This window comes from Melospiza melodia, chromosome 19 (assembly GCF_035770615.1).
Source record: "Melospiza melodia melodia isolate bMelMel2 chromosome 19, bMelMel2.pri, whole genome shotgun sequence".
NCBI lineage: Eukaryota > Metazoa > Chordata > Aves > Passeriformes > Passerellidae > Melospiza > Melospiza melodia.
The window spans coordinates 1068158-1080866 of record NC_086212.1 but is presented as its reverse complement, the minus strand read 5'-3'; the positions used below and the strand labels follow the sequence as shown (position 1 = coordinate 1080866).

The window sequence follows — 12709 nt, the reverse complement described above, 5'->3', positions numbered from 1 at the left end:
TCCGGGGTCCCTGTCCCGTGTCGGTGTCCCCTGTCCGTGTCCGTGTCCGTGTCCCGTCTCGGCCCCGCGCTCCGGCGCCTGTAGCCGCTCCCGACTCTTCCCGCGTCTTCCCCGGGCCCAGCCCGTACCGCGCGGGGCCCAATCCCCGGGAACCCCCGGGAATGCCCCGCGGCACCGGCTCGGCCCGGCCCCCGCCCGGAGCGGGACCGCGCCCGTCCCGGGGCCACCTCAGGACGGCTCGCGGCTCCGTCCATGCGCGGGGGTCGCGCTGCCTCCGGCACAACCGCGGGGCTGGGGACCCTCGGCAGGCACAGCGGTCCCGGGACCCTCGGGGGTGCTCGGGGGTGCACAGGGGCCCCCGGACCCTCGGGAGTGCACAGGGGTCCCGGGACCCTCGGGGGTGCTCGGGGGTGCACAGGGACCCTCGGGAGTGCACAGGGGTCCCGGGACCCTCGAGGGTGCTCGGGGATGCACAGGGACCCTCGGGAGTGCACAGGGGTCCCGGGACCCTCGAGGGTGCTCGGGGATGCACAGGGACCCTCGGGAGTGCACAGGGGTCCCGGGACCCTCGAGGGTGCTCGGGGATGCACAGGGACCCTCGGGAGTGCACAGGGGTCCCGGGACCCTCGAGGGTGCTCGGGGATGCACAGGGACCCTCGGGAGTGCACAGGGGTCCCGGGACCCTCGGGGGTGCTCAGCGATCCCCGCTGCCGGCGCTGTTGTGGGCACAGCCCCACCCCAGCCATGGAGAGCACTGCTGGGGAGGGTTCCGGGGTCTCACCCACTCGTGTGGGGCTTTGGGCGGGGTTGGCAGTGGCGGAGTAGTTTGGGAAGTAGGAAAGGCTGGGAGAGCTGGGAGTGTTCAGCCTGGAGAAGGGAACACTCTGGGGACAGCTCAGAGCCCCTTCCTGGGCCTAAAGGGGCTCCAGGAGAGCTGGAGGGGGACTTGGGACAAGGGATGGGAATGGCTTCACATTATCAGAGATCAAAGATATTGGGAAGAAATTCCTTGCTGTGAGGGTGGGCAGGCCCTGGCACAGGTTACCCAGAGAAGCTGTGGCTGCCCCATCCCTGGAGGGATCAAAGGCCAGGCTGGACAGGGCTTGGAGCAGCCTGGGTAGTGGAACGCGTCCCTGCCCATGGCAGGGGGCTGTGCCTAAATGGTCTTCACGGTCTTTCCGGCCCAAACCATCCTGGGAAGTACGCAGGCCCTGCCCTGGCTCCAGCCCCCCACTCCCCATGGGAATGTGCCCCATCCCACATTCCCACATCCCTCACCCCGAGCACAAAGCCCATGGACAGTGGGGGACACCTGGGTGCTCTTCCAGGGTGGCCCAGGGGTTCCTCCCGGGGGTGAAGAACCAAGTGAGGCGCCCACAAAGGACACATCTCATTCTGACACACAGCTCATATTTAAAAATAACAACCAAAACTAAAAAAACTTTTATTTGACAATAGAAAAACAAACAAAAAGATATTTACAGTAGTTTGTTATTTCTCCATAAATTTAATTCCAATAACTCCTGCCCTCCCAACTCTCTGGTCCCTCCCAGGGCAGCAGCACCAGCCCCTGGCACAGGCACAGCTGGGGGAAGGAAACCACTGGGGTTTGACTGGGGCAAGAGCAGGAGGCCAAAGAGCCTCTCCCTCCCCCAGGGCAAGGGACAGAGCTGCAGCGGGTGACAAGGTGAGAGTCCCAAAACTGAGGACTTTCCCTGGGAAGGAGACAAAGGGAAAACAAAGGCTGGGTATAGAAATGGAGGTGGGAGTGAGAGGCACACGATGGGCACCCCCACAACTGCACAGGGCACCTGCCCAGGTGATACTTTTGGCAAACCTTCCCACAGCAGCCCCTCCCTGGCACCTTCCTCTGAAGAAATGATGGGTGGGAACACACCAGTCCCCCAAATCAGTGCTTTTCCCTTCCAGCCCCTTCCTCCCTCTCGGTGCTCTCCCCCTGCCCTGCAGAGCTCCCAATCCTGCGGCTTTACCCCCTCCAATGATCCATCACCTCATCTGGCTCGGGAATTACCGAGGGGATCAGCGCTGCCCGGGCCGGGTACAGTCACTGAACAACCCAGCTCCGCCAGGGCCCGGGACAGCGCCGGGGACAGCAGCGACACCCGGCCAGGAGCTGCCCAAGAACTGCCCCGGAGCCCAGGAGCTGCCCCGGTCCCCGCAGGCCCGGCCGTGCCAGCTGACCCCAGTTTGTCACTAGAGGTCCCCAGCACCGCACAGCCGCGCTGCGAGGGGAGGGGACAGGGAGCGACATCTCCGTCCTCCGCCCGCCCCTGCCTGCAGCACTTGCAGGACGCACGTGGCCGTGCCCGCACCACGCCTCTTTCCAAAGGTTTTATGGAAGAAAAAAAAGAATAAAATAAAATAAAATAAAATAAAAAAGGAAATGAAATCGGGTACAAAATTCACAGTCTCAGCTCTGCCCGGGCTTGCGCTCACGGCTCCGGGCACAGCGTGCACACATTCGGCATGAACGCGAGGGGAGCGCGGGGAAGGTGTGGAAATGCTTACAGATTAAAAAAAAAAAATTTAAAAAAAAGTAATAATCATGTAATAAATCACAATTAAAGGGAAAATGTTTCAACAAAAAACTTGCTAAACAGCACCATAGAGATTTCTACTGGCAGCATCCAGAACAACCTAAAAAGGAAGAGGAGGGTCCTATTTTTTCCATTATAAAATGCCACAGACTCCATGTTTCCAGTTCATCTGTCCTTTGCCCTTCCCTGGGCGAGGCAGGCCCCCTGGCCAGCACCAGGAAACAGAAAAGCCCCCAAAAACAAAAGGGGGTCCGGGGGGGAAGGGTGTCAGGGAGAAAGGATCAGAGATTTGGGAGACAAAGCTCTTCAGCCACAGTCCTTACACTGGCATTAAAAACCCAGGTTCTCTCTGTCTCCCTGACAAACGGCGCTGGCTGGACCCTTGTTGGCAGGAGAGGAGGAGGTCAGCAGGTTTTCCAGGGGAGCTCAGTGCCCGGCAGGGACAGGGCACGGCCAGCGCCGGGCTCGGGCACACACCGGGCACCGCGCTCGGCAGCCGGGGCATCTCCGGGGAGGATGGCGGGGTGGGACCGGCCTTCCTCTGCCGCCCCGGCTGCCGAGAGTCACCGGAGCCCCCGGGGGCAGGAGCCGCTCCTGGACGGGCCGTGGGGACGAGGCAGAGGCCGGAGGGTCGGAGCCCCGGACAGGGCACCCTGCGGGACCCGGCCCGGGTTATTTGGGGGCTCCGGGGGGCTCGGCGTGCGGAGCCAGGGGCAGCTGCCCCCCCTGCCGCTGCCGCTCCAGCTCGGCCGCCTTCTGCAGGGCCACCTCCACCAGCAGCTGGAAGCTGCTGAAGTCGTCCCCGAAGAGCTCGGGGGGCGTGGGGGGCGGCGTGTTGAAGAGTCCGGGTGTGGGGCTGCCCGCCTCGGCCCGCGCCAGCAGGGTCAGGGTGCTGCTGCTGCCGGGGCCCGCCCTGGCCTCGGGCCCGGGCGGCTTCTCCCACTCGGGGCTGTGGGCGCTCACCACGGCCAGCGCCCGCGCCGGCTGGCACAGCACCCGCGGGCACACCGACATGGACAGCACCTTGGAGGCGCCCGCGGGCGGCACCACGAGCAGCCCCGGGCTGGCGGCAGCGCCCCGCGGCACGGCCGCGTCCCCGGCCTTGCCCCCGCGGCGGGAGATGGTGAACTGGTTGGGGTCCTTGCCGTCCTTGCGCAGCATGTCGGGGAGCAGGCGCCGCCGCGCGTTGATGAACCAGTTACAGATCTGCGAGGAGAGAGGGCGGCGGGGTCAGCCGGGCCTGCAGAGCAGCAGCAGCGGCCCCCCCAGAGCAGGCGAGCGGCCCCCCCAGAGCAGGCGAGCGGCTCCCCCAGAGCAGGCGAGCGGCCCCCCCAGAGCAGCAGCAGCGGCTCCCGCACAGCCGGACTCCCCCAGGCCCCCTCAGCCCTGCACCCCTTCCCGAGCGGCTCCGGAGAGGCACAGCCGGCGCTGGCACCCACGGAAACCCCAGCACCGGCTGCTTCCTGCCCGGCACCGCCCGCCCGGGGCAGCCCCTTCCTCCCCGGCCCTGGCCCGGCTGCCCCGGGCCTGCCAGCCCCGCTCGGGGCCGTGCCCGCTCTCCTGCCGCTCCATGGCAGCCGGGAACGGGCCCAGCCAGCGCGGCCCAGGCCGAGCCCCCGGCACAGCAGCCGGGCCCGAGCCCCGGGGCTGGGGGCGCTCGGCAGAGTCGCCCCAAGGCAGGAGGGGCTCGGTGCCGTGCCAGAGACCCCGGCTGCAGGTACAGCACAGCCCCAGCCAGAGCCCATGGCATTGCACAGAGCCAGCCCAGAGCCCACCCTGCAGATCCCCAGCCTGGGGACAGGTTTTCCTTCTCCAGGTGCCCCATCCTGGAGCTCAGCCCTGTTTCCACACTGCTGCCAACCCGAACAGGAGCACTGAGGCTGCCAGAGCAGATGGATGGCAGGAGAGCAGCACAGATGGAAAACCCTAGAAGCCATCAGGTGATGGAGCTGCAGCCCCTCAGCCCCTGACAGGGACAGCAGACACCTTCCTGTGCCTCTGCCCACAAGCAGGGTCACAACTCATGCTAAAGGCTCTCCCAAACTGCACAGCATGAAGGCTGCACGTCTGGCAGCCCTTTGCCATTATTGAGCCTTGGCCATGAATTGTTTCAGCATCTTTATATAAAATGCTGCATTTAAATAACTGCCTTCTTCCTAGAAAACAATTAGAATAAATCAAGGGGGGAAAAAAGTCTGATCTTTCCTAAATCAACAGCTATGGAAAATATTTCCCCCAAGGAGAGAGAACTTGCCACAACTTCAACCACAGCAAGACCTCAGCTGTCGTTTTTTTTTTTTTCTTTATGACAATATTTGGCATTAAAACTCTCAAACACACCAGTCTTACTCCCTCTTCTGTTCCAAACCCCCTCCCTTGCAGGCCTTAGCTGGGTCCCTTTGACACAATCCTGGCCAATCCACCACTGTGATCCCCAGCTAGAGAGGTGGACTCCCAACAAAAAGCCCAACTCCTCAATGCTGAGAACCCCCAAAATCCAGCCTGTCCCCACCACCATGCTGCTTCCAGCATTCACTTCCCATTGGGGAACAGGGCACGGAAATGGGGACACGCAGCCACTGTGACAGCAGGCACTGTCACAGAGCTGGGACATGCTCTGGCTCTGAAGCAGCTCATTGGGTTCATTCCCTCCCTTTTCCTCCCACCAGCACGCCCTGCTCTGTCCCTTTGGGCACTATCAGTCCCCTGGTGCCACAGCAGGGCACAGGCTGGGAAAGCTGCTGCTGTCCAGGAAGCCTCAGTGGGAGCAGGTGCCACTTTGCTAGTGCTGGAATTCCTGCAAGGGAGGCACAGGGCTTCCTGCTCCCCCTGATCCCTGGCTGCTGTGCACAGCTCCAGCTCCCCAGGCCACTGGAGCAGCCTGGGGGGCACAAAGAAACAACTGGGGGCGTTGGCCAGTGGCTGTGGCAGAGCCCTGGGCCAGAGGGGCCGGATCAGCATCACGGACTGAACCCCACAGCCAGACCATGGGGTGTCCCACGCCTCCCCCCAGCAGGCAGAGGGAACCCCAGGGGTTGCTGCTGCAGCCCCTCAGGCTGGCACTGGGGATGCCACGGGGCTGGGACCCCTGCATAGCGGGTACAGGGGGCACACGCTGGCTCTGGGGTCACCTGGGGCAAAGAGCAGCTGGCACCCAGCAGGGCCACACCTCAACAGAGCCCACCCGTGTGCCAGCCCCTGCCGGGTCCCAGGGGCTCCGGGCACTGAGAGCCGGGCACCTGCCAGTGCCCCCGAGCCCTGGGGGGGTGTGCCAGGCACTGCCAGGCCAACCCGGGCCAGCACCAGCCCAGCTGCCACAGGCCAGGCCTGTCCCTGACTGAGCCCCAAGCCCGGCCAGGGGCTCCAGGCTGACCCCGAGCAGCTGCTGGACACGGCTCTGGGGCACAGCCAGCACCCACAGAAACGCACAAAAGGGAAAGGGCAGGCTTGCCCTGCTGCCCAGGGACAGGGCAGGCAGACAGCCCTGCCCACACTCGCTGTCTGGGCTGGGACAGCTGGCCAGGACTGTGCTGAGCCACGGGGAGAGGAGCCAGAGGTACAGAGGAAGCTCCAGCAGAGGAGCAAACCCCCCGGCCCTGCCTGCTGCCTGCACCCACTGCAGCCCAGGGAGCAGAGAGCACCCCACACCTGTCAGGCTGGGAGAGGGGCACGGGCCCAGGGCACAGGGCCAGCAGCTGGGCAGGCCCCCCCAGACACCCCAAACACAGCAGGGACTACAGCAGAGTGGGAAGGACAAGCACTGCTCACCCCCACTGCTGCCCAGGGCTCCTGCCACATGGAGAACACCAGCCCACAGCTGGGAGCAGGACAGGGGGACTCCTGGACAGGGCTCCCCTTAATGCAGCTGGCATAACTGGGACCAGCCTGCCAGGCCAGGGCACCCCAAGTGCAGCCCAGCCTCTCCCTTCTGGCTAAAATCACAGAATATCCTCAGCTGGAAGGGATCCACAGAGATCATCAAGTCCAACTCCTGGCCTTGCCCACCCCAGGGCTGTCCTCTGCACCCTCTGTGTGCAGGGGGTGCTCATCCTGCTGGGGGTGTCCAGGGGAACAGGATAAAGAGGCACCCCCCAAACCCTCCCACCTGCGCAGCTCTGACTGACAGCATCCAGCCTGTCCCCACCCCAGCCCCGCCACCTTCCAGCTCCAGCACAGCTGCTCCCAGGGCTCACTGTCCCGGGAAACACCCTCCCTTCACACAGGTGCCTTTCCTTCCCAAACATCCCTTCCCCAGCTTCCTTTCTGCCCTTCCCTGGCGAACGATCCCAGCCTGCCCAGACCTTTGGGATCCTCGGTGGGGTTCTGCTGTCCCACACCGCATGGCAGTGGCCCCACGGCAGTGTCCCCATGGCACTGTCCCCAGCATGGCAGTGTCCCCAGCATGGCAGTGTCCCCACGGCAGTGTCCCCACGGCAGTGACCCCAGCATGGCAGTGTCCCCAGCATGGCAGTGTCCCCACGGCAGTGTCCCCATGGCAGTGACCCCAGCATGGCAGTGTCCCCACGGCAGTGTCCCCAGTATGGCAGTGTCCCCATGGCAGTGTCCCCAGCATGGCAGCGTCCCCATGGCAGTGTCCCCACGGCAGTGTCCCCAGTATGGCAGTGTCCCCATGGCAGTGTCCCCAGCATGGCAGTGTCCCCACGGCAGTGTCCCCACGGCAGTGTCCCCATGGCAGTGTCTCCATGGCAGTGTCTCCATGGCAGTGTCCCCAGCATGGCAGTGTCCCCACGGCAGTGTCCCCATGGCAGTGTCCCCAGCGGTGTCCCCATGGCAGTGTCCCCATGGCAGTGTCCCCAGCGGTGTCCCCAGCTCTGTCCCCGCGGGCGGGGCCGGCTCGTACCTGCAGCACGGAGAGGCTGGTCTGCCCCGAGAGGCTGAGCTTCTCCTGCTCCGAGGGGTAGGCGTTGAAGCGGTGTTCGTACAGCCAGTCCCGCAGGATCTTCACCGACTCCTTGGGGAGGTTGCCCCTTCTCTTCCTCTTGCACTGCGAGGGGTCAGGGGATGTGGCGCCGTCCTCGTCCCCCGGGTCACTGTCCGACATGGTGGAGCTGCCCGCGGGGCCGCCCTGCCTGGAGCCTGGCGAGGGAACCGGAGGGAGCTCCAGGCGGTGTCCGGCCGGGGGAGGGGAAGGGGCCTCCCACCGACCTCCCCCCGCCTCCAGCGGGGGTCTCACCCCCTCCGCGCCCGCCCGAGGGGGAATCCCAGGGCAGAGACCCCCGGGGGGGGGGGACACAAACGACCGGCACCGGCAGGACAGCGGGGGCACCGAGCAGAGCCCCGGGGGTGCGGGGGATCGCAGCGCCCGCAGGGGCTCGGGGGCACTCGGGCTTCGGGGGGCACCGCAACGGGGGGGGGGGGGGGGGGGAATCAAGCGTGGGGTAGGGTGGAGGAGGGGAAGTTAAAAACAAAAACAATCTCAGCAGGAGAAAGAGGCCGGAGCTGGAGAGTGGGAGAGGAACCACGCGGGGTCATTGTGCGGCGGGGATGGAGGCGGGGGCGGCTGTCACGGGCCGGGGCTCGGCGGAGCGGGGCTCTGGGGCCGGGCCCCGCCGCCCCTCCGGCCGCAACAGGCGGCGAGGGGCCGGGGCCGCCCACACAAAGCGGGGCAGCGGCGGCCGAACCCCCCGGGCGGCGGGGGCACGGAGCGGCCGGAGAGCGGCCGGAGAGCCGGAGAGCGGCCCCCGCGCTCCGCCGCCGGCCCCGAGCCGTCCCCGGGCGGGCAAACTCCGCCGTGACTCCGGCGGGGCGGGCGGGACCCGCGGCCGCAGCTCCCGCAAACTTCGGGAAGCGCCGGCGCGGCCCGTCCCGCTCCGTCCCGCACAAAGGCTCCCCCCGCGCCCCCCGGGATCCATCTTTGCGCTCACCCCCGGGCCGCCGCCGCCGCCTGGGCGCTCGCATGGGCCGCGCCGGGGTCTCGGTGCCGGGGCCGGTGCGGGGCCGTCCCGCGGCGGCGGGCGGGCAGCCGGGCGCGGCGGAAAGTTTTGGGTGGGCGGCGGTGACAGATGCCGAGACAGAGTTCCCTTTGTTCCCGAGGAGGCAGGAACTCGCCGGGCCCCCCGCCCCCGGCCCCGGCCCCGGCCCGCCCGCCCCCGGCTGTCACCGGGCACCGGGGCCCCCCCGCCCCGCCGAGCCCCCCCGCCCCGCCGAGCCCCGGCCCGTACCTGGCGCCGGCGCAGCCCCGGGCTCGGCCCCGCTGCCGGACACGGCCCCCGGCGGAGGGGGCAGGGACAGAGCGAGCCCCGGAGCCCCCGCGGCCGCCCGGCCCCGCGGAGCTGCACCCGCACGGGGGCCCAGCCACGCACGGCACCCACGTGGGGACAGCCAGCCCTGGGGACACCCAGCAGGGACACCCCCTTTGGAACCCCCACCCTGGGACACCCACGCAGGGGTGCCCCACAAGGCGCTGCACAAGTTCCTTCCCCTGGCTGAATGCTGCAGCTGGGCCCCAGGGGTTACCGGTGTCTGTGGGCAGGGGACAGGGACAAGGACAGGAGCTGCAGGGGCAGGTGTGGGTGACAACCCTGGGGACCTCAGAGCACCTTGAAGTTCCACCAGTGCCTCGTTTTGTCTTTACCAGATGGGAAATCAGAAGCCCAGCACATCACTGCTCCTGAGACAGAGGAAGGTGTCTCCAAGCAAAGGTGGTGACTGAGAAGGAACCAGGTGGAACCCTTGCTGGGCCATGGCCATCAGGCTGGCCAGGGTCTCTGGAAGCCTTTCTGCTCTCCCTGTGCCTCTCCCCGACCACAGCACAGCCCAAGGTCACCTTTGGGGTTTTGGAGACCAAATTGCACCGTTCATGTGCTGCTGGTCCAGGGTGTGAGGAGCATGAGATTCCCCCAGCCCGGCTGTGTGCCCCGTGGGGCTGGGTAGCATTGTCACCCTCTGCCAGGAGCTCCGTGGAGCCCAAGGGGATGGGTCCATCAGGGGGCCCTGGAGCAGTGCCTTCATCAGTGGGAAGAAGAGAGAGGAGCTGCTCTGAGCGGTGGTGCCACATCCCAGTGCCCGTGACGGGCAAAGTGCCACCATGGGAGCCCTGCCCTGCAGCCAGCCCAGAGCCCCTGTCCTGGGGGGCATCTCCTGGGGATGTCCCTTTGGGGATGTCCCTCCCCTGTCTCGGGCACAGCGTGGGCACCCCCAGGGCCTGTGTGCTGCTGGGGCACAGCCCCCAAACCTCAGCGGGTCCTGCCCCACCTCTCCCCACCAACCCCGGGCATAAGGGATAAAATGGCAAAAGAAAAAGGAGAACTCCTTAAATCACTTATTTTGCTGCTTCTAAACCTTCCATGACCTGAGTGGAACTGTCGGGACCCGGTCCCTGAGCTCAGCACCCGCCCCGGGCTGGGCCGTGAGCCACCCCCGGGTCTCTCCACCTGTCTGTGCTCCCTGTGGAACAACTTTGGAAAAATCCCATCGGGTGCCTGATGGGAGGAGCCCGAATCCCTGGGCAAGCCCAGCCTGGCATCCCGGAGAGCCCCCGGCTGATGGGGACTGAGGAGCCTCGGGGATGAGGGGCCAGGGAAGGGGCTGAGGAGCATCTCCCTGCCCTTCCCACTCAGAGCTTGTCGTGCTGAGCCTGCCCGGGCCCATTGACATGATAATACTGCTAAACTTCAGCAATTTGAACAACAATCGGCCAACGAGAGCCTGAGGGGGAATGCTGGAAACCCAGAGGGATTCTGGGAGCCCCAGGGTAATGCTGGAAATCCCGGGGAAGCTGGAGCTCCCAGGGGAAGCTGGAATTCCCAGGGGGATGTTTGGCACCCCAGGGGGATGCTGGAATCCCCAGCCAGCCTCACAGGTATGGACACTTCCCAGACCGGACTCTCTCCATCCTCTGCCCACTCTCTGATCTTCAATCTGCATTTTTAGCAAGGCAAATTGGATTTGTGGTTGGCTGTGCTGGCTGTTTGCTGCCACCCTGCCCCTGGGGCCACTGCTCCAGCAGCAGGCCCTGCTCCCTGCTCAGGGCCACTGGACCGGCTGCAGGCTGGGATCCCCCAGCAGGAAAAACAACCCCTGGTCCTGGGAGCTGGGATGCAGCTGGAGCCCCTGTCCTGGGCACTGCAGCCCCTGCATCTCCTCTGCCCCTTCCCACAGGAAGCTCTGCTCTGGTTCCTTCCTGCAGGCCGTCGGGCAGGACAGACCCTCTCAGCAGGCACTGCTGTACCCTCTCCCTCTCTGAGCTTCCTCTGATTCACATCTCTGGACATGGCACAAGGAGTGTGGGGACACCAGGAGCTCACAGCACTGCTGAGAGCACCGAGAAAAGCAAACACGGGGGTCAGGGGGTCCTGGGCTGCCCTGGAGTGCTGGGCCCAGAGCTGGGCTGCCCAGGACGGGACACAGGGACAGACTGGACAGAGTCCAGCACAGGGCCATGAAGCTGATGGAGGGACTGCAGCGTCTCTGCCATGAGGAGAGGCTGAGAGAGCTGGCACTGCCCAGCCTGGAGCAGAGCAGGCTCAGGGCATCTCATCCCTGGGCATGAAAAGCCAGGGGGAGGCTGCAGAGGGGACAGGGCCAGGGACAGCCCCGGGGGCCTCGGGCACAGAGTGACCCACAGGAGGGGCCCTCCGAGCTCAGGAGACGCTGCTGCACTGGGAGCAGCTCTGCAGCTCTGCTAGACTGGCCAAAAGGTTCCCCTAACTTGGTGTCCCCCTGCCCCAAGTGAACATTTCTGAAATGAATGTCTTTATTTTGCTGCTATTTGATACCTTTGGAACGAGTCAGGTCAGGTCCTGCTGCTGCTTCTGCTGTTTCTGATCCAGCCCAAGGACAGGGGACTTCCTGGGCTGCCAGTGCCCATGGCCGGGTCACATCCAGTTGGTCACCAGCAGCACCCCCAAGTCCTTGTCCCAGGGCTGCTCCCCACACAGCCATTCCCAGCCTGACCCAGGGGCAGGCCCTGCCCTTGACCTGGCTGAGCTCCATGAGGTTCACGTGAGCCCAGACAGTTTTGGAGTTTCACAGATTGATCAAATCCCAGAATGGTTTGGGGTGGTGGGGATGTTAAAGCCCATTTCATTCCTCCCCCTGCCATGGGCAGGGACACCTTCCCTCTCCCAGGCTGCTCCAAGCCCTGCCCAGCCTGGCCTTGGACACTTCCAGGGGTGGGGCAGCCACAGCTGCTCTGGGAAACCTGTGCCAGTGGAGTAAGTTTATTTACTCTTCCCATAAATACCTCAGTGTCCAATAACAAATTTGTTCTGCTTTGCTGCCTCAGGGTTGAAGTCCCACGGTGCCACCACAGCCCCAGCAGTGGAGAGGCAGCTCAGACCCAGCAATTTTGGCAGCTGCTTGGGGCAGCAGCTCTGACAGCCCCGGGCTGAGCTGTGGCACTCCCAGCTGGAGCAGCCGTGAGTCCCTGAGCCCATCCCTCTGTGGCACTGCCAGGACCTGGGCTCACCATGCCGCATGCAGCTGCCCTGGGAGCCCCTCTGCCCCCAGCTCCAGCACCAGCTCCTCTGCCCCAGAGGGATGATGTTCACTCTGCTGGGGGTCACAGTGAAGGTTTTATAAAGCATCCAGGCCTCCAGAAGCCCTCAGGCCTGGGAATTCTCTCTGGCTGTGGGAGAACTGTAGTTTTTCCCTGGCACAGCAGTGAATTAAGGAACAAGCTTGGTACCCATGAGGCTGGAGGTGCTGGTTTGGGGCTGCTGCTGCAGAGCACAAGCCCTGACCCTGGGGAACTCCCTGGAGATCACGGGTCACCCTTTCACATCTGACAATTTACTTCCTTTTTCCTGGTGTTGGTAGTGCCTGCAAAATAGGAGCACTGAGACCAAGGAGAAGCTTCTCATCCATGGATCATCTCCCAGGTGAGAGAGTATCAGGGGCCTGGAGTGTCTCTGGTGCCTCTGAGCCCAGCAGATGCCCGTGGAGCTCCCACAGACCCTACCCAAACCTTCCCAGCACTGGTGGTGTCTCTCCCATGCACCTCACCAGGTTTTGTAGGTCTGTCCCCCCATAATTTTAAATAAAGAATTGCTGAAAACTCGTGCCTCCCTCCAGGGCAGCCTTCAAGCAGCATTTTAAGACCACAGCTTCACAAGGTGGGAGCGCCCCATGCTCCCACAGCCCTGTCAGGGAGGTGACAAATAACCAAACCAAGGGGACAAATAACCAAA

The 12709-nt window shown here is 64.7% G+C and overlaps 1 protein-coding gene across 1 annotated transcript; it reads right to left on the bottom strand.

The window, feature by feature from the left end:
* Nucleotides 1-1412: 1412 nt before the first annotated feature.
* TGIF2 (TGFB induced factor homeobox 2) lies at nucleotides 1413-7655 on the bottom strand. The gene is made up of 2 exons (XM_063171972.1): nucleotides 7420-7655; nucleotides 1413-3764 (listed from the first exon to the last, which is right to left on the bottom strand). The coding sequence occupies exons 1-2, from the start codon at nucleotides 7618-7620 to the stop codon at nucleotides 3231-3233; spliced, it is 735 nt and encodes a 244-aa protein (XP_063028042.1). The 5' UTR covers nucleotides 7621-7655; the 3' UTR covers nucleotides 1413-3230.
* Between the last annotated feature and the right edge of the window lie 5054 nt (nucleotides 7656-12709).